This window comes from Cinclus cinclus, chromosome 13 (assembly GCF_963662255.1).
Source record: "Cinclus cinclus chromosome 13, bCinCin1.1, whole genome shotgun sequence".
Classification (NCBI taxonomy): Eukaryota; Metazoa; Chordata; class Aves; order Passeriformes; family Cinclidae; genus Cinclus; species Cinclus cinclus.
In genome coordinates, this window is record NC_085058.1 from 7,258,696 (window position 1) to 7,280,493 (window position 21,798).

General features: G+C 41.2%; 1 protein-coding gene across 1 annotated transcript in view; it reads left to right on the plus strand.

The window, feature by feature from the left end:
* The window catches only part of THSD4 (thrombospondin type 1 domain containing 4), a 222,314-nt gene that overhangs the window by 42,014 nt on the left and 158,502 nt on the right, over nt 1–21,798 (plus strand). The window contains exon 5 of the mRNA XM_062501530.1: nt 6,631–6,733. Coding sequence (XP_062357514.1) covers nt 6,631–6,733 — 103 coding nt within the window. The remainder of the gene's footprint in view (nt 1–6,630; nt 6,734–21,798) is intronic.

The following is a 21,798-nucleotide window of genomic DNA, read 5'->3' on the forward strand; positions in this document are numbered from 1 at the left end:
GGTGTGCAGCTCCCAGGTGTGCAGCCCCCAGGTGTGCAGCCCCCAGGGCTGCGCAGCCCCCAGGTGTGCAGCCCCCAGGTGTGCAGCGCCCGGGTGTGCAGCCCCCAGGTGCGCAGCCCCCAGGTGCGCAGCCCCCAGGTGTGCAGCCCCCAGGGCTGTGCAGCGCCCAGGTGTGCAGCCCCCAGGTGTGCAGCCCCCAGGGCTGTGCAGCGCCCAGGGCTGTGCAGCGCCCGGGTGTGCAGCCCCCAGGTGTGCAGCCCCCAGGTGTGCAGCCCCCAGGGCTGTGCAGCGCCCGGGTGTGCAGCCCCCAGGTGTGCAGCCCAGGCTGGAGAAGCCCGCTGGAGTTCGCGGAGTGCCGCTGCTGTCTCTGCTTGCCTCCGCCGCGGCGCACGGGAGGTGGAAATGCATGGCTCGAGGCGGTGCGCAGTCTGCCAGTCCAGGGGCTCCTTCCTCATAAACTTGTGCAGATACCTCTGCATTCCCAGATGGAAATTCTCGCTGCATGTCAGGCCAGACATTTACAGTGCACTGTCTGTGGCTGTGCGCTGTAACCAGAGCTGTTTTTACTGCGGAGCTGTTCTTCACGTGCATTTTAAAGCTTTTTGCACATTTTGGTTTTTCAGGAGCATCAGTTCCATTTGAATTGTGTCTGTGTGTATACATATATTTTTTTTTCCTTTAGTTGGCGGACAGTTGTCCTTATGTTCTCTTCCCATTTTATAAAATTAGAACTGCTGGGGAAAGAAGAGAGTCTCCAGGATTTAAAATTGATCATTGCTCTCTTTCAGTGTGTGTTCAGCTAGACAAAACTAGGTTGCCTTGATTTGAGGTAGTAGCTAAGGGGCAGGCGTGGTCCTTGGCTATGCAAAGAGAAACAGTTTAGCAGGAAAATTAACATTTGAAGGACCCCGCATTCCACTTTCTTACATGGACTTGGAACTTCTGTAGGTTTCAAGAGAAACAAGACACTAGCAGTTCAGAGCAGAAGTTCAAAGTTCATCGCAGATGTGGTGGCTTCTTGTGTAAAGAGCCGGAATTTATGGACTGCATATTGAAGGACACAATGCATTTAAGAGTAAGGTCTGCAAAGGAAAGAACAATTTTCAGATTACTGTTTCAGAAACGAGCATTTAAATTATTTTGCTTTGGAGATGTGTTTATCCTTTGGGGTGCCAAAGTATTAATATGATTGTGCAGAACCAGTACAAAAATGAAAATGAGTATGACTAGATTATTTGGACTTAATTGAACATGTAGTACTGCACACAGAGAAAATATTAATTATTAATTATGTCTGAACCTGGAGAATCAAGACGGGATATGGGGCCTTGTAAAAAGCATTTGCCAGTTACTGTAGGTCATAATAATGAAACATTGCCAAAAATCTTAGTCCATGTTTTAATTGCCTGTAGAGGTGGTTTCAGGACCAAACCTTTCCACATTTCCAGGAGTGTGTTATCTCAGCACAGCTTTGACACAGCTTTGCTAATGGCAGATGTGAGCCCACATCTGCTGGCAGACTGATGATTTTCTGGTGTTTTGCCAGCACTTCTTTAATTAAACCAAGTGTCAAGGATTTGTTTAAAAGTGTGCTTTTCAAATGTTAACCAAAAGCTAAAACGCTAGCAGGGTGGTTTCTTTGTTTTACAGTCTTAACTGTACTAGCAGCTCATTTTAAGAAAACTCTAATGGTACAGGGCAAAGAAAATACCGTGTGTTGCTGTCCCTCAGACTATTTTCATACCTGCATATTTCAGAAGAAATTGACACAAAAATAAAGCTGCTGTTACCAAAGTACAAAGTTTCTATCAACAGCAGATTTCCAGAAGTTTGGCCCAAGGTCCCACAAGACAAAGGGATACTTCTAAAATTTAGTCTTGAGTGCTGCATCCCTCATCACTGCAGTGCTGCTGGTCATTCACTCACGTTCTGAAAGCAGGGCAAGAAAAGTTGGCCGAGGTGTCCTCCTTGAAACAGCAGCAGGGGCAGCTCTGAAATGCCTTATTTGTGTGAAAATATCCATATCCAGCACTTCAAGGCACTTTGCTGAATGCAACCCCACGTGCGAAATTTACATCACTGCGTTGTCCAAGCAGCATATTTTAAGTAGGAGAAACATCATCTAAAAACATACACAATTATGCATTCTAGATGCTATATTTAATTTTACAGTGCACAGCTGAAAGAACAATAATTTTAAAACCTTCTCCCATCAGAGAGTATGTATTCTAGATAATTTATATCTGTCTCTACACACAGGAATGTGAGATTTACCTTAGTAGATGGGAAGTATATTTTTTGCTTCTTTGGCCCCCCTAGATCTGGTTTAATAAAATGAGCTTTTATTTCTTTATTTACAAATATCTAAAGAGGCCATCCTGTTTTCTGTGTCAAAACCCCTATGAAAAACTACAGATAACTCCCTCAATAATCACAAGACAATGTTTTTGAGAAAAAAGAAATCCAGATCTGTCATTAACAAAACTCTGAATCAAAGTCAACATTTTGTTTACCAAAAAACTGTTTTCAAGTCTCTAGCAGGCAGCACTCATGTCACTGAGGGGAAACCAATGGAGAATCACACAGTAAGTTAAATATTTTAGCAAAGTTCATTCCAAAAGTCTCTGGGAGATTTTGGAAAGAGATCTGGGCTGTTTAAATCCTAGCAGTGTCGCTTAGCCAGAGGAACATTCTTCACCTACAGCCATGCCAAGGTGCCTGCTTGTTACAGCACAGTGTCCTTGGCTGGGCTGGGACCTGAGCTGAGCTGGGCTGGGCTGAGCTGGGCTGAGCTGGGCTGGGAACTGAGCTGAGCTGGGCTGGGCTGAGCTGGGCTGGGAACTGAGCTGAGCTGAGCTGGGCTGAGTTGAGCTGGGCTGGGCTGGGAACTGAGCTGAGCTGGGCTGGGCTGGGCTGGGCTGGGAACTGAGCTGAGCTGAGCTGGGCTGAGCTGAGCTGGGCTGGGAACTGAGCTGGGCTGGGACCTGAGCTGGGCTGGGCTGAGCTGAGCTGGGCTGGGAACTGAGCTGGGCTGAGCTGAGCTGGGCTGGGCTGGGCTGAGCTGGGAACTGAGCTGAGCTGGGCTGGGAACTGAGCTGAGCTGAGCTGGGCTGAGCTGAGCTGGGCTGGGAACTGAGCTGAGCTGGGCTGGGAACTGAGCTGAGCTGAGCTGGGAACTGAGCTGAGCTGGGCTGGGCTGAGCTGAGCTGGGCTGGGAACTGAGCTGAGCTGGGCTGGGAACTGAGCTGAGCTGAGCTGGGCTGAGCTGAGCTGGGCTGGGAACTGAGCTGAGCTGAGCTGGGCTGAGCTGAGCTGGGCTGGGAACTGAGCTGAGCTGGGCTGGGAACTGAGCTGAGCTGAGCTGGGCTGAGCTGAGCTGAGCTGGGCTGAGCTGAGCTGGGCTGAGCTGAGCTGGGCTAGGCTGGGCTGGGAACTGAGCTGAGCTGAGCTGGGCTGGGCTGGGTTGAGGACTGGACTGGACTGGGCTGGGCTGGGTTGGGCTGGGTTGGGTTGGGTTGGGTTGGGTTGGGTTGGGGACTGAGCTGAGCTGGGCTGGGCTGGTCTGGTCTGGTCTGAGCAGAGGATCTGAGCTGGGCCGGGCAGGGCTGAGCTGAGCCAAGCCAAGCCAGGGGCTGTGTCCTCAGCACCTCAGCTCTGTGTGTGTGGGCTGGGAGCAAGTGGGGAACTCTGGAAGGGACAGCTGTTAGACATTTTAAATAGGACCTGTCTTTGGGCATGTCATCTTCTTATCACAGATGCTTGTTGCTGTATTTTAGGAGATTTAGTCAAGCTGTATATGACAGAAATAGTAATTAAACTGAAGTGTAAAAATAGCTTGTGCTCTCAGGGAATAAGTAAAAAATGCGGATCAGGAACTCTACTGAAGCTTCACTTTTGATTGTACAGGGCCATACTTTTTCATATTAATGCTTTTATGCCTATAAAAGTGCTAAAAAGACAGGCCAAGAGAAAGTGCCTGGCACTCTTAGGTCTTCTGAGAAAGGCTCAAGGATTTCATTTTCAGGGAGGCTGAGATGTAAGCAGCATAAAACTGTCATTGCATTCAGCTGTGCATTAGTGGTTTTTGTGGGGTTAGTAAATGGAGCATAGATGTTAACTAGTATATATGTAGAGTATAATATAACTCAGGCCTTGGTGATTCATGTAGTACGTTTGCCTAGTTGTACTTCATAGCTAAAGAATATTTTAGAAGACCTTAAAATAGAAACTAATATAATCTGTATAAAGAACAAACTGTTTTTGCAGACCAGATTGCTCAAATTTTTCCTCAAAATTTTATATTGCAATTAAACCTTGATAAATGAAATGAAGGGCAACTGAGTTGAGGCTTCTGAAGTAGCAGAGATGTTCTGAGTTAGCCTGTTTTTTCTGATTTTTGCTTGATCCACAGAGGGTTTTGTGTATTTGTCTGTCCTTTGTCCTGCTTTAAAGCACTGAGGTCTCTGTCTTGTGGGCATCTGTCAGTAAGTTAAAAACAGAAATTGTAGCTAAATGAAAAGGATCTTAGAAGGCGTGGGTGTCACTATTTGTTGGCAACAACAATGAATATTTTTATATTTTTACTCGTACATTGCCTGCAGTTGGTATGAGCAGGGTGTACAGGAAATGGTTTATGAGCCAGAAATACTGGTACACGAGAGCATGAGCTCAAGGGTCAGAAAAGGAAAAACAAAAAACAACTAAACTTCACAATATGAAAATGTGTGCCAAAGAAAGGGAAAAGCATTCCAGAAAGAAGCCCTTCAGGCTGACTGCTTGGCTGGTGCAAGCTGATGTTTGTTCTGCTGTAATTTAGTGTAGTGACCTTAATTTATGCCAGCTCAGGTTCTGTCCCTTCACCTTTAGGATATGTGCAATGATTGGTTTCTGTGAAAAGTACATTTCCTTGCCTTGGTTGGTGGTTGTGGTGAATAAATGTTCTGTATTGCTGTGCCACACACAGAAGGAGCTGTGCTTCAGTTGTGGGAATATAGATTTGCTTTCTGCATTTGGAGCTAGGAAGGCTTTTGGTCCCACCCTTCCACTGTGGTGGTTATGGTGGTTCATGGTCCTATTTTCAGGGGAAGCATTTTTTTTTTTTTATTAGAGGGCTTGTTGAGGAAAGCAGTATTTGCATGTACTTGGAGATCTCAGAAGGGTGGGCGAAGAAGCACAGATGGCTGCTTGGCCAGAAAGAGTGTTTATTCTAGAAGATTTGTTACCATGATTTTAATAGAAGATAAAATAGTCCATGAACCTCCCCTCGGGCATGTCTTTGGTACAGTGTATAGCCCACTCACAAACTCTTGACTCTGACATCTCTTTGATCCAGTTACTAGCATCTTCTCACAGACATGGTGGGTACAAAGCAAGAACTCCTCTGAGACCTCTCATGTGCCTGGCTTCCCCAGCAGACAACCAATATTTCCTACTATGCAGACATAAGAGAATGACTTGCAGTTGCAACATGAGTTGTTTTTAGTGATTCTCTTCTGTTCCTTTTGAAAACATAGTTATTTAGCTGTGCTGTTTTTATAGAATGTTATCCATAGCTTTCTCTTGAAATCTGTCATATAGAAAAAACTATTCTGCTGTTCTAGTCAAGTACTTAATGTGATTTCTAGTGTTTTTGAATAGTATTTTTAGTAGTCATTTTTATTATCTAAAGGCTGTGGAAAAAAAATGCATCTGTGCCCAAAGATTGCTTATTTTCTCCAGACATAGAAATTGTTCTAATTAACCCCCTGCATTTGATAGAAGTCTTTGTCCCCTTTGTATGTGCCCACACACGGAGCAATCTTCTGCTGTAGCTGCAGTAATGTGAGATTCAGGCAAAACAAAGTTATTAAGTATTTAACTTGTATTTCCTTTTGGAATCTACTTCCATGCGAACAAGGCTGGTCTGCCAAAGGTGTGCATTGCAGGTGACCTAAGGAGGGATGCTACTTCCACCTGCAAAACCTGCCCTGCCTCAATACCTGGGTGTGTGCACACCTGCCTGTGTAGAGGCAGCTCTTAGTTGCAAAACTCCTATACCAACTGCAGGAGCTCAGGATCTGAAGGCATGAGTTAAAATGCAAAGTCATGCAGTGACTGTAATAGCAGCATGTAGAGATACCAAAGGAAAAGTGGAAATATGGTATCAAAGCATAGGATGAGAATAAGAAGCTGCTGTGGTCAACTTTTAGTAAGTTATTAAAGCATGTACACTGAGTGTTTCAACTCTGTTGAATGTGAGCCCAAAAAGTTAATGAATCAAGAATGTGAAGCTGTTGTGAAAAGGAAGTAATTTTCATCTAATATTGAATAATTTATGTTGAAGTGTTGTGCTGTTGCTGAGAAAAATGACAGCTCAATGAAAGCTTTACTTTTTTTTTTTTTTTAATAGAACTGTTGCTCTATTTACTTCACAAATTAATTTTCTTCAACAGGCACTTTTGGTACTGTTACTTAACAGCAGGGTTTGTTACCTGTTTTAAAGAGGTCTCCTGATGTTTATATCATTCATTTGGATTAGAATTTTGCAATGCCTTCACTAACCTTCTGAAGTTCATTAATAGGAAGGCAGAAATAACTTTGCTGTTGATTATAATACTACTTACTACTTTTTTTTTTTTTTAATCTAAACAGATGTGTCCTGAAAGCAGCAGGAATATTAGAGAGGTACAGTGTGCATCATACAATAACAAGCCATTTATGGGTCGATTTTATGAGTGGGAACCTTTTGCAGAAGGTAAGGGAAAACAACTTGGTTTTGCATTATTATACAGATTGTGGTTTGGAAAGGAAAATGTGATTTTTACTTAGTGGGACCATCAGGCAGCTTTGATCCACAGCTGATGTTAGCTATTTTTACAGCTGAACATGAGTCAGTGCAGATGAAGGTAGGTTATCTAACACCCCCTTAGATCTGATAATGTTTGTTTCTAATGTAGCCACATCTCAGTCCTCAACTTATCTACTGTGGGCAAAGTGAAGACTGGCAGAGCTGCACCTCTTTATGTTTCTAGTTAAAGCCGTGTTTGGCTTTGTGAAGTTGCCCAAAAGGAAGTTTCAGAGCTGTACAACTCTGGCACTTTGCACCATGCATTTAGGCAGGACAAGGAGCCAGGCACTCCAGCAAGCCCACGACTGAAGGCACGTTCTGCACACAGCATGACTTCTGCAAGGTGGCCCTGAAGACTTGGGATGTGTTATCTTTGATGCATCCCTTTTCAAGCCCCAGCTGAGAAGACCCAGCCAGTGCTGAGCCAGCTCAGCCCACCTCCCTCTTCTTGCTTCCTACACAGCAGCTTTGACTCACTCTATCTTTTGCCAGGAAAGATGAATCAGGGGATCTAGAATATGCCATGATCATTTCTTTTCCCCTCCCCTGCATAGCACAGCTTACTCCTAATGTTTATACTGGATCAAGAAGGGCAGTTAAACTGTAATTCACAGCACTGTCTTGCTGGTGAGTTAAGTGTGATTATTGTTATTAAAAAAATGCACATATTTTTATTTCTCCCTTGTTCAGATTGGTGCAGCTGCATTTCTAATCCATTTTATCTGCTGCTCCAACATAAACTTTTGTCTTTTATTAAAAAGGTCATATTAGAGGGACTATAAACCCTATGAATTTAGAGTATTTAATGAAAAAACCTAGTTTGTGTGGGAAAGCCAGTAGCGCGTGATGACTTTAAGGGCAGGATTTGAAAAGAAAGGTCCAGTTGTGGTGGAGGGAAAACATCACAATGACATAACCATAAAACCTGTAAGGAAGTTTAACTCTACAGAAATAATGAATGTTTTAATCATACAGTTAATTGAACTCTTTAATTTGAAATCTTAAGTTCAGTTAACTTTCATTTTTAATTGTGATGAAAAATTCATAACCTTTTGATAAAGAATAAAAGATAAAAGGATAAAAGAATCTGTTGAAAGGAGAGAACCTACTGGTTGATTGAAAAGGGTGACTCTCTGGGGATCTTGCCACTCCTTGCCATTAAGGAGTCTCTTAGTGAAGAATGGCTGCATTTCTTGAAAGGAGGAAGACACCTGCAGACTTTTTTGTCAGAAATTCTCTTTAAGGTTGAAGATGGAATAAAGTCCTCTCCAAGAGAAGCAGTATCTGATATTTTGTCTCAGGAGGATACCTGGATTGTCTTGTGCATCCAAAATGCATCATCAAATGCAATATTTTCAAATCAACAGCTGCAGAAAATCCTGGTGAGCTGCAGACTCTCTTGCTTTGACTTCTGTTTGAAAATGCCAGTCAGGTATGTGTAATAAGACAGCCTTTTAAGCAGCAGTCCTAGCCCTGGGTTTCTGTTCTAGCTGGTAGAGTTACACCTGTGGAGGCACAGATACTGTGAGTTCTGCTCTCTGCAGGGTCCTGCAGGGACCTTGGACTTTACTGGCCTGGTTGCACTTCAGAGTGACCAGTGAGGGCTGGTCCCCAATGTGTAAAACTTGAAAGAGATAAAAATGTATTCTCCGGGGACTTGGTGTTTTTCTTCCTTCTAAGTGAAGGAAGTTACAAGGAGCAAAATATTGCAAAGTTTGAGCAATTTCATTTTCATAGAGAAAAAAAGTTTTTTGCAAATCAAAGCTTGGTCCATTGTGAGTCAGACATGGTTTACCCCTAAGAGATATTGAGGATCTTCCCTCTTCCCTCAAAGTAAAGAAAGTGTTAAGTTTAAATGGAGATAATTCTGTTAATTTTTTTGTTTGTTTTGTTATTTTACAGTGAATTTTTAATGGGGAGTTTTTAAAAATGCATACTTGACCAAGCATTCCCTCCAAATGATGTTTTGGTTTGCTTTTTGTTCTAAAGACATCAGCTCTAGTTTCAGAGCTCCCCTTTCAGGTGACTGCACTTGTTTGCAGGGCAGGACATTTATTTCCCAGGAAACCTGGCTGTTCCCAATGTCTGTGTTATTTTACATGTGCAGCTGTGGCTTGTGTTAGGGCTGACTGGATGTTGGCTCTAGAGGCAATGGTAGGAGCGGGGACGTGGCTCAGGGATCATCACAGTGCTGTCTGTACACATGATTTAGTTCACTTGCTAGAGTCAAGATGTCTTTGGCTGAAAATGCTGGATGAAGCCATCTGAATTTCTAGGAACAGAGCCACGCTCAGATGTCGGGAGCTGTTTGAAGAGCTCGTGCTGGCAGCCAGGCTGGAGCAGAGGGAGCACAGGGAGCGCGCCGTTCCCGCTGGGTGCTGCGGGGCTGTGCCAGGGCAGCGCCTTCACCTGCCCTGGGCCTGCTCTGGCAGCCAGCAGCAGCAGCTCTGCAAGGCTGGCAGCCTTTCTTCCCTTCCTTCTGACTGCCAGGCCTGGCTTGTTCCTGTGACCTCTGTTCTTGTGTTTGATGCTGAGACACAGGAGTTGTTACAGGGCCTTTAACTCATTGCTCCTGGGAGCAGAGTCAACTGGGATGAAAACTCCTGTGGCTGAAAGCAGGGTGTGTCAAATGGCACTGATGTCACTGCTGCATTTTCTGTGGGTGAAAAAGGTGTCCCCACTGTCCCCCCGTATTGTTGTTACCAGAGCTAACTACTGCTGGGCACCACAAAGAGCGATTCAAAATCAGCTGGGGCAAAAGAGCTGACAGGGCTGGGAATCGGCAGGCAGCCTTGTGGCAGGCCAGGAGGCACTTTCAGCTGGCTTCTCTTTACTTGAAATGTATCAGAATCCAAGCATTGAGTGAATGGAAGGATGTTTGGTCAGCATGGCTTTTCATGCTGAACTTCAATGGTACTCTTTTCTCTAAAATGACACTCATGTCAATACTCCATCCTGAAGCCTGTGTTGTGTTTGGAGGAGAACTCACTGTACAGGTAAATTTGTACATGCTTTAAAATAATTTATCAGTTCACTTTTGTATTAAAATACCTTCTAGTAACCTGACTTCTAGCTAGAGATGTCTGCCTGCTATATCTGGGATAAATATAAGTGCTGAAGAAAATGAAATTTATAGTGAAATTCCACAAGTGTCTAGTAAATACTGCAACTTCAGTACTTTGTGTTGGACAAGAGGCATTTAAGATTTAGTCTGAATTAGTTTGGGTCTTGAGATGAAGACTGAAAAGTAATGCAAAGCTGCTGCATTTATTGATTAGTGTTTTTATTCTTGCTGGATTTTTAACAACAGTTTTCACTCATTTTGAATGACAAAATGGCTTCTTCTAACAGATCAAAATGGAGTGCCCCAACTTAAGATGTTAAGTTGCTAAGAAACTTCTCAAATCTGCTGGGAATTGATGACATTGAAGACACTGAATGAGGTCTGATTAATATGATTTAAGTAACGATAAAATGTAAGAAAAGCCTAAGATTTCTTAAAAATCTTGGTCAGGGGCTGAGAGGTGCAAGTAGCATCAAGCACTTGGAGTACCCAGGAGTCAGAGAGGGCTGGTTTCAGAGAGAAGGTACAGGGGAGTGCAGTTACCAGGACAGTGCAGAAGCTGCTTATGGATCCTGGACAATCAGCTGTAGGCACAGAGCAGTTGTGCTGGTGTTTCAGGTTTGGGAGCTTGTGGCTCAGTTGCCTGGGCTTTGTGCAGACAAGGTTACAAGGGTTTGAGAGGAGACCATTTATTCACTTCTAAAGTCTCATCAAGAAGATGCTTTGTGGAGTATTTTCCATTCAGCAGTGGAACAGCAGAAAGCTGTTCCTAGCCTGAATATATTATGCTTGTTTTCAGTGGTTTAGTGTGAGTTTCTTTTCTTATCTCAGAATTGTGAGATATGTTTATAAATAAATTATAGATATATATTGTGTATGTACACATTATTAGAGCAAGGATTTATTCAGTGTCCATTGCTGAGGTTCATTACATCTTAGTATGAAACCGTTCTAGAAACACTGTGAAGGTAGATATATATATGAAAAAACCTAACATTTGTGTCATCTGTTGAGGTTAACTGGAAGCAGAACTTCAGTTTAGAGTACCCAGAGAATTGATTGCTGTGTATGATCAGGAAGGTGGGCCCTGGTGTGTGTTTCCTGAATGCCTGTGATCCTTGGCAGTGCAGTCCTTGGGACCTAAAGGTAACCTAGTCCCAGTTTATTAATGCTTGGCCTTCCCTGATTTGTGACTGCCCGTTCCTTGGGGCTCAGGGGAGGCTCTGCTGAACTACATTCTCTCAGTGTGCAATATTTGGACAACCTAATGTTTTCACCCAGAGGACAAGAAGTCATCTTACTCTTCTATTTATATTTTCTCCTTACTCATCTATTTATATTTTCTCCTTACTTCTAGTTAGTGAACATACAGACATACATATATCCTGCAAATATATATGTTTATATACACATATATACTGGGAATCTATACACAGTATCTCTGGAAATAATCCAGCTGTGCTGCAGTTCACCCAGCTGCAAGGTATTACATTCAATGAGGCAGCTGCTTGAAGTCTTCATTTCTCATTGCAGCAGACCTTACTTCTCTGCTTCTCTTTTGCCTCCACCTGTTAGAAATCTTCTTGATTGTTTCTACTCCATTCTGTGGCTAGTTGTTCTTTGCAGTGCATGTCCTTTAAATGCACGCACTTTATCTTCTAAGACAATTTTTTTTTGTTTCTCCTGTTTTATGTGAAATGCTCTGGGCAGACAGATTCATTAGCGGGGCATCAGACAGTTTTGGGAGACTTGGAATGTAACGAGTAGATGGTGTGTATATTTATTGATCAGTTACAACTCAAATAGTGCCTGCTTCCACAACAATAGATACAAGACGTCCTGAAGCATATACCTGTAATTTCTGACAAGAGCTTAGGCACTATAGGCATAAAATTTCTCTTGAATGCTGATGGAATATGATCTCTGATTTCCTTCAGACTCAGTGGAAATCCTTTGTGAGGCAGTGAAGTGTCCATTTTTCACACATTACTGAAGATTCTATTTCACTTTTAGATGAAATGTTCTTGAAATATTGCTCACTTGTGAGACTAGAATTTATTCAAATTCAGAACAAGAAGTTCACTCATATTATGTCACTGTTTCCCCCTTTATTTATTGCTGGTTTGTGAATGGATCACAAGAGAAAGCACATGGAAGTCTGCAGTTTTATAAGTATGGTAGTGGTAAAGTATCTGAGGCATTTCTTTGACTTCATCTATAAATCTGCTTCCTGAACATCTGTTGTGTTGAGCTTGACCTGGAAATTGTAAATATCCTGTGTATTACTGAAATATGTAGCTACTTCTATAGAAAGCTTTAATAAAAAAATTGCTGAGATATTTATGTTTATGGAAACCTAGTGCTTCCACATGGTAACATACCTTTTATAGTCATTCTTTCTGTATAATTTTATTAATATCCATATTTTGATTTGCATTTGTAAGAAGCTTAGTGATATTAGAGCCTGGTGTTTACATTTGATCCTGTGGTTTGTTACAATAATTAATAATGCATATGTGTTAAGTGTACTGTTTTAAGCAGGGCCCACCATACTCTGGTGACTGAAATGAGCCATTTCCCTGTAAGAGATCACATGCACCACGTGTTTCTAATGTTTCTTATTCATTGTGCATACTTTACTTTCCTCACTTTTCTATTTGCTGTTTGGAGGGGAAAGTAGATTAAGAGTGGTGAGAGCAAGAAGTGGGTGTTTGTAGATGGACACCTGGATGAGCATTGAGAATTGGAAATGGTTGTTAGTGCCTTTAGTAAAATGGGAAATCACATCCATCAAATGTTGTTTCTGTTGTAAATTTAAGAGACTCTGAAGTGCAATGAAGATAAACCATCTAAACAGAATGTATTTGTAAGACAGGAAAGTGAGAGAAAGGAGATGAGCAGACAGGCCATATCTGTCCTATTATTACAGGCCTTAAATAAATGTAGCCTAGGTTTGCTCTAAGAGAGACACTGCCCTCTGTGTCCAGGTGACCAGTATTTACTGATACATTTTAGAGTATCTGACCTGTCCAGTTGCATTAATTGCGAGCTGGGGAAATGTCCCAGGAAGAATTATGCCCTCATTTCAAAGCACACTTTTTAGGTCCTTTGGTTGGAGCAGAAGGTTAAGCATGGATGTTGTGGCTTTCGGGCTCAGATGTAGAAGGAAAATTGTATCCAGATTATGCAGTACTGAAGATTCTCAGGCTAGAACAGAATGTAGAAAGAAGATTTCTTCTTTGCAAAGCTTGTGTGGCAGTGAGTGATACAGATACTTTAATAAAAATTTGTCTGTTTTACCTATTAGTGTCCTATGAAACAAGATGCAGACATCCAATATTCAGAAATTAAATTAAAAACAAACACCTCCACCCCATAAAATGGAAAAAATGGAATGTTTTGATCCACCAAACACAAGCCATTGGTATTAAGTACTTAGTAGCTTTATCACAACTTTCTCAGTGTCTGACTTGGCTTCAGGCAAAGTCTGGAATAAGCAGGGCTACATGAGTCGACAATATATGAGCTCATGTAATCAGTCTGTACCAGTCATGTCTGTACTTCTTTCATAGCTTCATCATGTCCAGTGGCTGTGCAGAACAGCCTAAAACTTGCTGCAAGTGGACAGATGAGGATTTGGAGGAGCAGTCTGAGTTGTGCAAAGATGGGCAAGAGAATACTGTGGAAACAGAGGCCTACTAGGGATCCAGGGTGTGGTTAGGGATGTGATTATCCAGGAGTGAAAGTTAGCGTAGAGCAAGGTTGCTTTAAATTATCACACCCTAAAAAATTTAACCTGCCCTGGCAATTCCAGGGGCTTGGTCTCTATCTTTTCTGAGTCCTCCATTTTGGATCAAGCACAGCTTTCTCAGCAGCAAAACCTCTGCCATGTATGAATAAGAAACAAAGATAATGCTGATTCCTCTTTTCTGTTAGTTCTCCCAAAGGTTACTTGGTAACCTACAGTCTACCCAGTGGGAAGATTAAAAATATCTTTTGGAATCTCCATTTCATTTTGTAGCACCCAGTCTTTTGTATGTTAGGTTTGCAAAGATGTTGCAGTTGTTGAGATGGACATGACTGACACCATCACCAGTCCCTTATTAAACACTTTTCCTGCCTTCTCTCAGACATCTCCACACAGCACTGCCTCCTTCTCTCTGCTGGTTTCCTTCTGCATGACCAGCTAACCCCAACCTGTTTGCCTAGCTCTGTCTGTCCCTTCCTCCTCACAGCACAGCACAGCCAGCAGTCTCCATCTCAAACTGCAGCAGACCCTGGTTCTCCAACCCCACCTAACCCTCAGTCAGCTAACCCACCTTTAATAACACCCATCCTCACTGGACAGGCAAGGCTGTCTCCACTCCTCAGCAACCAGTACAGCTGTAATTCATTGAGGAAAACTGCCTTCTGCACTATCCTTACCAACCATCTTCCCACATAAAAGAAAGGGAGAGAAAGGAGACAAATGAAGATGTTGACTGTGTTATTTCTCCCACTCTGTAGTGAATGGCTACTGTGTCCAAGTAACTGTTACTGTAAAATGAGTACTGTGCTTTGGGATGCTTCAGTCCTGTTTGCTGGTATCATCTGTTGACTCCTATTGTCCATGGGAAAAGTCCTTCATTAAACTTCAGAGACAAAATTTCACTCGAAAAACTTGCCTTTGCTGTTGAAACATTTTTACTTCCTTTGAATTCTTTATAGCAAACCACCAATGAAAAGAGGGCATCCTGTCCTTATTCCTACACCTCTCTGAGGATATAAAAAAAGAGTCCTAGACTGAATTATCCTAAATCTGTTCTGTTTGGTTATAGATTCCTTTTGTAGCAGAGCTATGCAGGATCAGATGCTCTGAGCAGATGTATTTTACAGCTTCCCAAGGAAACTGTTTTGTATGAGTTCCACATTTGTAGTCCTAGGAGCCCTTGTCACGCAGATCTGCATAACCATTTCTTGTAGTATGATGACAAGAATGGGGGGATAGTTTGGGTTCCCAGTGTTCTGCAGGTATGCACAGCCTGCATGAACCCCAGTGTTCTTGCCCTATCTCCCAAATTTATGAAATAGTCTGGAGAATAAAATGGAGCTGCAAGGTCAAGACTGTGTAGTCATTTTAGCACGTTATGCATTAACTTTGGGGAATATTGAATAAACAGGGCAGCAGTTAAGCAGAGGATTATTATGTTCCATTTTTGTTGTTAAATGCATGAAATATTTACTCAACACATTTTGTGTACAATTCTACACACTTCTTTTACAATTTGCAGTTTTAAGAAGTGAGTACACTGTCTTTGCCTTGGTTAATGTGTGGAAATAGTTTTTGTTGATTCAATTATGCATTTCCAAAGATTTTTAAATAGTTTCATAGTATTTTCCATGTGTTTGATCTCAGAAAAGGTTTCACATTTATCTATTCCAGCCAAGAGTAATTGCCCTAATGTGGTGCTGTGTGTGTAGCAGGTTGCAGAGCTCCCAGTCAGATGGCTGCTGAAGTTAAAGAAAAGCAATATAAATATAACTTTTTATAGGTCCTAATGGTATAAGAATTGTTAAGGTCAGCATGAGTTTTTCCCATTCACTTCAATGGCTTTTGGATGAGGTAATTTAGAAGAAAATTCCATGTGTAACTAAAAAAGTGAACAGAACTGAGGTCTGATCCTGAAAAACTTTGTTGTAGGCTGATAATATCCAGATTTCTTTGTTTTAAAAGAATTGGTATGTACATAATTCCATGGAGGCTCAGGAACTCACTAGGAATTCTCACAGTTTCTTTGAAAAATGATGAGTTCAAAGAGTGTACCTGCAGCCTCTACTCTGCTCAAAGGTTCAGGGAGCTGTTTCTGAGTCTAGGCATGGTTCTCTTGGGTGGGTGTATGAACAGGGACTTGGAAAACAGTGACATAAACATGGGATTCAGACTCTTTCATTCTGTGAATAAATTACAAGTACGCTAAGACAGGCTTTAGGATCATCTCAGAGACCAAAGTACTTCCCTTTTTTCCCCCTCCCCAAAATGTCTCTCTCTTTTGTTTTACTGTATGTGTTCCTGAGTAATTAAAGTGATGACTGGAGATGAAACATGTATTTTACTGAACTTTTAAAGTATTGACAATTGTCCTAAAAAGTAAAAATAGTGCATATATTTCTAGTTTTAAAAAGCTCCAAACACTGAAGTAATGGAGTAATGAACTATAAAAGGGGTCCAAGTAAATAGAGACTCTTTCTCACGTACTTGGAAGACTGATATCTTCTGAGTATGTTACATTATATTGAAATTATTACATATTAAGATAGTTTTCACTTATAGTTTGTTCATTTTGAGCCTGTTCCAGTCTCAGCTAATATGAAAGAAAGCAGTAACTTCAGAGAGAGTCAAATGTGAATCTAAACATTTATGTTCATGGTTTCCATTTGTGTACTCAAACATTTGTTATGTATACTCTTGGTAGTAGAACTTGCACTTTCCAGAAGATTTAGGTATAAAATTCTATTTTCTTAATATAATTTCTCTGGCATAATATGAGTTTTAGAAGTTAACACCTGCATATACTGAAAGGGTAGATATACAAGTTCTGGTTCCACTAAAATTTGTGGATTTTACCTTATTAGTGTTCTAAATAATTCTGAAGCTAAGTTTTGGGTCAGTCTAAAGTGGGGCCAAAACCTTTGGTCATAGTTACCACCAGCAGTGTGGTGCAAGGTCACAAGTCAGAAGTGGTGGCTGGTTGAAAATCTTAGGGAGCCTGCTGATGTGTGGAAGATGTTAGGTTTCAGATCTGGCAAGGCTGCTGCTGTTTTCCTTGTTGGTGGCTTACTGGTATTTGACATTTAACATGGTGTAGGGTACTTCAAGCGTGAGCAATGTTTGCTCAAAGCGAGAGATCCAAGCTGCCTCAGGTGAGGCCCTAGTTGCAGGTGCAGCCATTTCCAGGGATGCTGGGGTTGCTGCTGGAGGGGCTGTCCCAGCACCTGCTGGTGGAGGTTCAGGTTCAGCTGTGCCTGTGAGCTGCTGCTGCCTCACTTCAGCTCACCCTGGGAACGTGCAAACTGCTCGTGTCCCTGCTTTTGGCCCGTGACAAATACAAGGCAAGAGCCATTTGCTTAAGCCTCTCCTATTCTGATAAAAGCCCTGTGTGTGGGCAGAGGGAGAAGCCTTGATGTTTGTGGTGCAGGCAGGGCAAGGTTAGTCCCTGTGGCTGCAGCTCAGGGCTGAGACTCGCTTAGCTCAGGCTTGGTCTGAAGTCACTGTGCAGGATTGTAAGAGTGGGGGAAGGGATGGGAGGTAGCAAAGATAAACTGCTACAGAGGGTTCAAAAGGATTAAGTATTACAGTGTCCTTTTTTAATGTGGCATTCCTTTAAGAGCCCTCAGATTGACAGTTTCCAACTTCATCTCACAGGCTTTTGGAGGAGCAGGGTTCACAGCTCTCACTGATGTTACTGTTTGCTAGAAAAATGAGGCTGCTTATTAATGTGAACGTGGCTGCGTGTGTTGCACATTATTAATTAAATATTGGCGTTTCTGTGTCTCTGGAGTGTTCTGTTAGTGTTTGATGGAGTTACTTGGTAGTGCTAAGTGTTATGAAGGGAATTAAAAAGATTTTGCCAATTTAGACAGTATAAGTAGTTGAACTGGCATTTATTCATGCTCAATATTGCTTCTTGTGATGATGAATTACTGTTTTCAAAGCAAGGAAACTCTTACCCACTGTGAAGAAAGAACTTATATTATGGATGAACATCAGAAGAAAGAGATTCCCAGTGGTAGTATATAAAACGAAAAGCAGAACTGGCTTCTATTGTGCTCTGTTTCCATTATACATCTTGGAAGTTTTATAAGTGTGGTGCATAATAAATATCTAAGCCACAGTTTGAGGTCTTTTACAAAGGACAGACAATTCTTGTTAATGCTTTTCTGGATCAGTCCTCGCTCTTAGACCCAGATTGATACAAATCTCTGGCATTTGTCCACTGAGTCAACTTGTGAATTTGTTAATTTGCTTTCCATATTGCACTGTATAACTCTGATTTTAAATCCAAACATCACAAATTTAAAATTGAATCTGAAAGAGCCAGAGAAACTGCATTAAATTTGCTCATATATCTACAAAAGGGAGGAGATCTGCTTCTGAGTAATTTTGGTCAGAGACCTAAAAACACTGAGGTGTAACCTACTCTGGTTGGTTCTGCTGTAATAGTACAGTGATTCCTCTGGAGGGAGATCACAAAGAGCTAACTGTTTGGACCCATTTCACCACTGAGGTGAATATAAAGTATAAAAACAGAAACAGACCTCAAAAAGTTGAGCTTGATCTTTTTTCAGATGTAATGCTATGAGTCTGGTGACATCATCAGATCTGAAAAGTAATGTAGACTTTTACTGTATTTTATTTTCATTGCTCCAGTATAAATGTAACCCAGTGTATGTAAAATGCATTATAGAAAATCCACAAGCAATTTCCTTCATTGTAACAAATACTGCATCTCATTAGAGCAAAACAAGCCCCCAGTTATGGCACAGAACATCTGCTTAATAATTTCAAGTTCCTCCAATATGCTGCCAGAACATCTAAAAAGTCAACATCTAGTCCATTACTTTGATCAACTGAAGTAGTAAAATTATAAATAATGCACCAAATGCAGATCTGGTGAAAGGCAGAGCAGTGCTGCTGGTCCTGAGCTGGGAGAGCTGGGACTGATGGGGATGTGGCATAAGGCACTGGGACTGGGATCCTCAGGGAGGGAATGCAGAGCTGCATTTCAGGCTTGTACAGGTTTTCTGTCTAGCAGTGAGAAAGTTGGTTAATCTTTCTGTGTTCAGATCCTGACTGTAGAATTCAGTTTCAAATGCTGTCCATGTCTCATGGGTTTTCTGTAATGCATATGAGGTACTTTAACATTACTGACAAGAGCCAAAACATCCTTAAACAAACAACAGGTCATTGTTTATGTAGAAATTGGCATGAGTAGTAATGTAACTTATTGTTTGTCTGTGCTGTGTGTCTTAGGGAGAGGATCACATTGTGTTGTTGCAGTGTTAACACTTTGACTACTTGTGTTCATTCCAACCTTGAACAAGAACTGAAAATGGGAAAATTTTCCAGGAATACAAAACATTTTAAAGTATCAGATTATTTGGGATCAAAATTGTCAAAGCTTAAATATATATGTATCTATATAATTGTAATGTTATTTGGATGTAAAATTATTTTAATTTTCAGTGTGATAATATATTTCAGCGTTGAAGTGAAAAAAGGAAGTGAAAATTATTTTGACATCCCTGTCTTCATATTTAGCAAAACAAACATATTATGAGGAAAGACTTCAGTTTTCACAAAATTAAAAATTAAAAAAAAATGGGAAAAATATCACTTGAATGACTCCACTGTATTTGTAAATAGATTGAAAAATATGCTGCAAATGCAACTATATCAAAGAGATACTTGCACATGCTCAAGTCATTTGAATAGAAGAAAAGCCTGATTCTGAACAGCAGCTGTCATGGGAAAGCAGAAATACCAGTCAGTTTCCTATTCCTTGAGTTTTTATACAGCATGGTTGCATCTGCATTTTATACAGCATCTGTTGCATCTGCACACAAACTGGCAAATTCAGTTGTGGTGTAGGTGATGGAACTTGATTCAGGCAAGTGGCTGGCTTTACTGGGCCAGCTGCAGCCAGGACTGACTGTGGCAGTAAAGCAGGTCAGAAGAGGAATATCCTTTTTGAACCCTGTTTCCTCCTTAGCCCAAGCCCAGCACATTTGAGATGATCTCCTCTCTAGGCTATTGCTGCAGGGCTGCTGTTTCTGCCCACAGGAGCAGTTGTTGCTGTGATGTTCCAAGAGCATGAGAAAGAACAACTCCCAGTGTTTGTCCATTAATCAAACCTGAATCTCAGCTGCCAAACACATAGAATAAAAATGCATTCATTTTATCTCAATGAACCTATAGAACAGTAGAAGGGAAAAGAGTCAAAAAAGATGTGCTGCTTCGCATAATTTGTCTATCCTTAGTTTCATTATGTATTTAGAACTTGGTTTTCTAGGTTTAAATGGTCTTAATTCTCCTTGAGAGGGTTTTCAATTACTTAACAATCTTGCTGTCAAGTGTTTGTTTTTTCTTTTAATTAGTTAGTTTCTGAGCTTGGTTTTGAGGGTTTTATTTTGATCTTAATCCAAAACCCATATCAGCTTTACTGAACATTCTTAATCCTCTATTGGATAGTTACAGTATTTTCAGATGTTTATGCCTGACTGTCACTTATACCATATCTGTATAGCTTAAAAATAGTTGGAAGTCTAGTTATTGCTTTCATAATTTATGAAAAGAATAACTGAGTTTGAGACTTAAAAAAAAACAGGCTTTCTCTAGTGATTGTTTATAAGCTTTTTTCTGGTAAGTGTTGGTTTTCTTGCACCATGGTTAGGTCTGATACTGCAGAGCAGTAAGTTTTATTTTTGCTTGCTATATTTAATTTCTTCCCTCCCCTTTCTCTCTGATTTATCCTTCTTTTATATGGACAGTCCCTTAGTCCTCCCTGTTTCAAATCCAAAGGCACATCCTGGAGCTAATGTTCTCATTCTCACAGGTAAATTGGGCAGGTCCAGCTTCCTGCATGTTTGTACAGCCCAGCCCACGTGCATTTCACCATTACCTGGTTTACAGTTACAGCAAAACATAACATTTCTGAGTGCATTCTGTAAAGAGAACAAACCCCAGCTGTATAAAGGATTAGTGGTTTGTGTTTAGGTTGAAAATCTTGTTCATGTGCTGCCTGCTGCAGAGCATGGGGAATTCATCAGTAAACATGTTTGGCATCAGCCCCGTGGGGCTGAGACAGAGGAAATGGGATCCTGCTGCTCTACGTGAAACTATGCCTGCCCTCACTGCAGAGCCTGGAGCAAGAGCTAAATCTCCAGCTCACATTGAGCATTACTCTTCAGGAAATTTTGGGGATAGGAATGATTTTTTAATACAGGATTGCTTTTGGCCCTTTTTCTGATACACACTGTTCTGTGAAGTCAGCTCTGGCTTAGCCAATAGTAGCAGTAATTCTGTACTTGTGCTGCTACTGCAGCAGAAAATTACATCAGTACTTGAGGACAGCATTTTGAAATGAAATAATAGGAGTGGTGGGTTGACGTTGAAGACCTGCAAAATTCAAATCATAGCAAAAAATATGGTCAAGACCTTAAGAAATATTTTGAAATTCAAAACTGGGCTATCTGACATGTCAAGTTCTGTGTGTGCTGCCTAATGCATGCAGACATAACTGTTTGCACAAATTAATTTCTACTTTTATTCTTACATGTTGATATTAATTTTGATGAATTGTGCCTCTGACATGAGTGTTTACAAAGAGACAAACAGGTGCCAGTAGTCAGAACTGCACTATGTTTTTTAGTTCACTGAACTGCACAAACAGATTTTAAGGCCATGTGTCTAAACTTAAGCAGTTATTCTCATTTATACACTGGTAAATCCCTCCCCACCATTCAATTGAGGAATTAAGTGTATGCAAGCTTGTGTACTCTGTATATGAAGGAGGTGCTGCATGTTTGTATAGCACATGCAATACATTCTGAGTGTTGGTCAGTTTATGATTTTTGAAACTACACCGCAATACATACTAAGGTTTTTATTGCAGCATTCAAATTATTTAATTATTCACTAAATTATAGCAATTTGCAGTAATTTAGCCTGACATTTCAATAAATACTTATCGTATAATTGCTTATTGAAGTATTTATTGCATTCATGTAAAAGTGGAAATTTTGCTGATCAGACCACCTGTTTATATTGGCTATTGGTCACTGTTAGTGCTGGATATTGAATTTGGAAGGCCAAGTGAAAGCAGCATATGCTCTATATCTAGTTAGCACAAGCATCAGCTGCAGGGAAAAT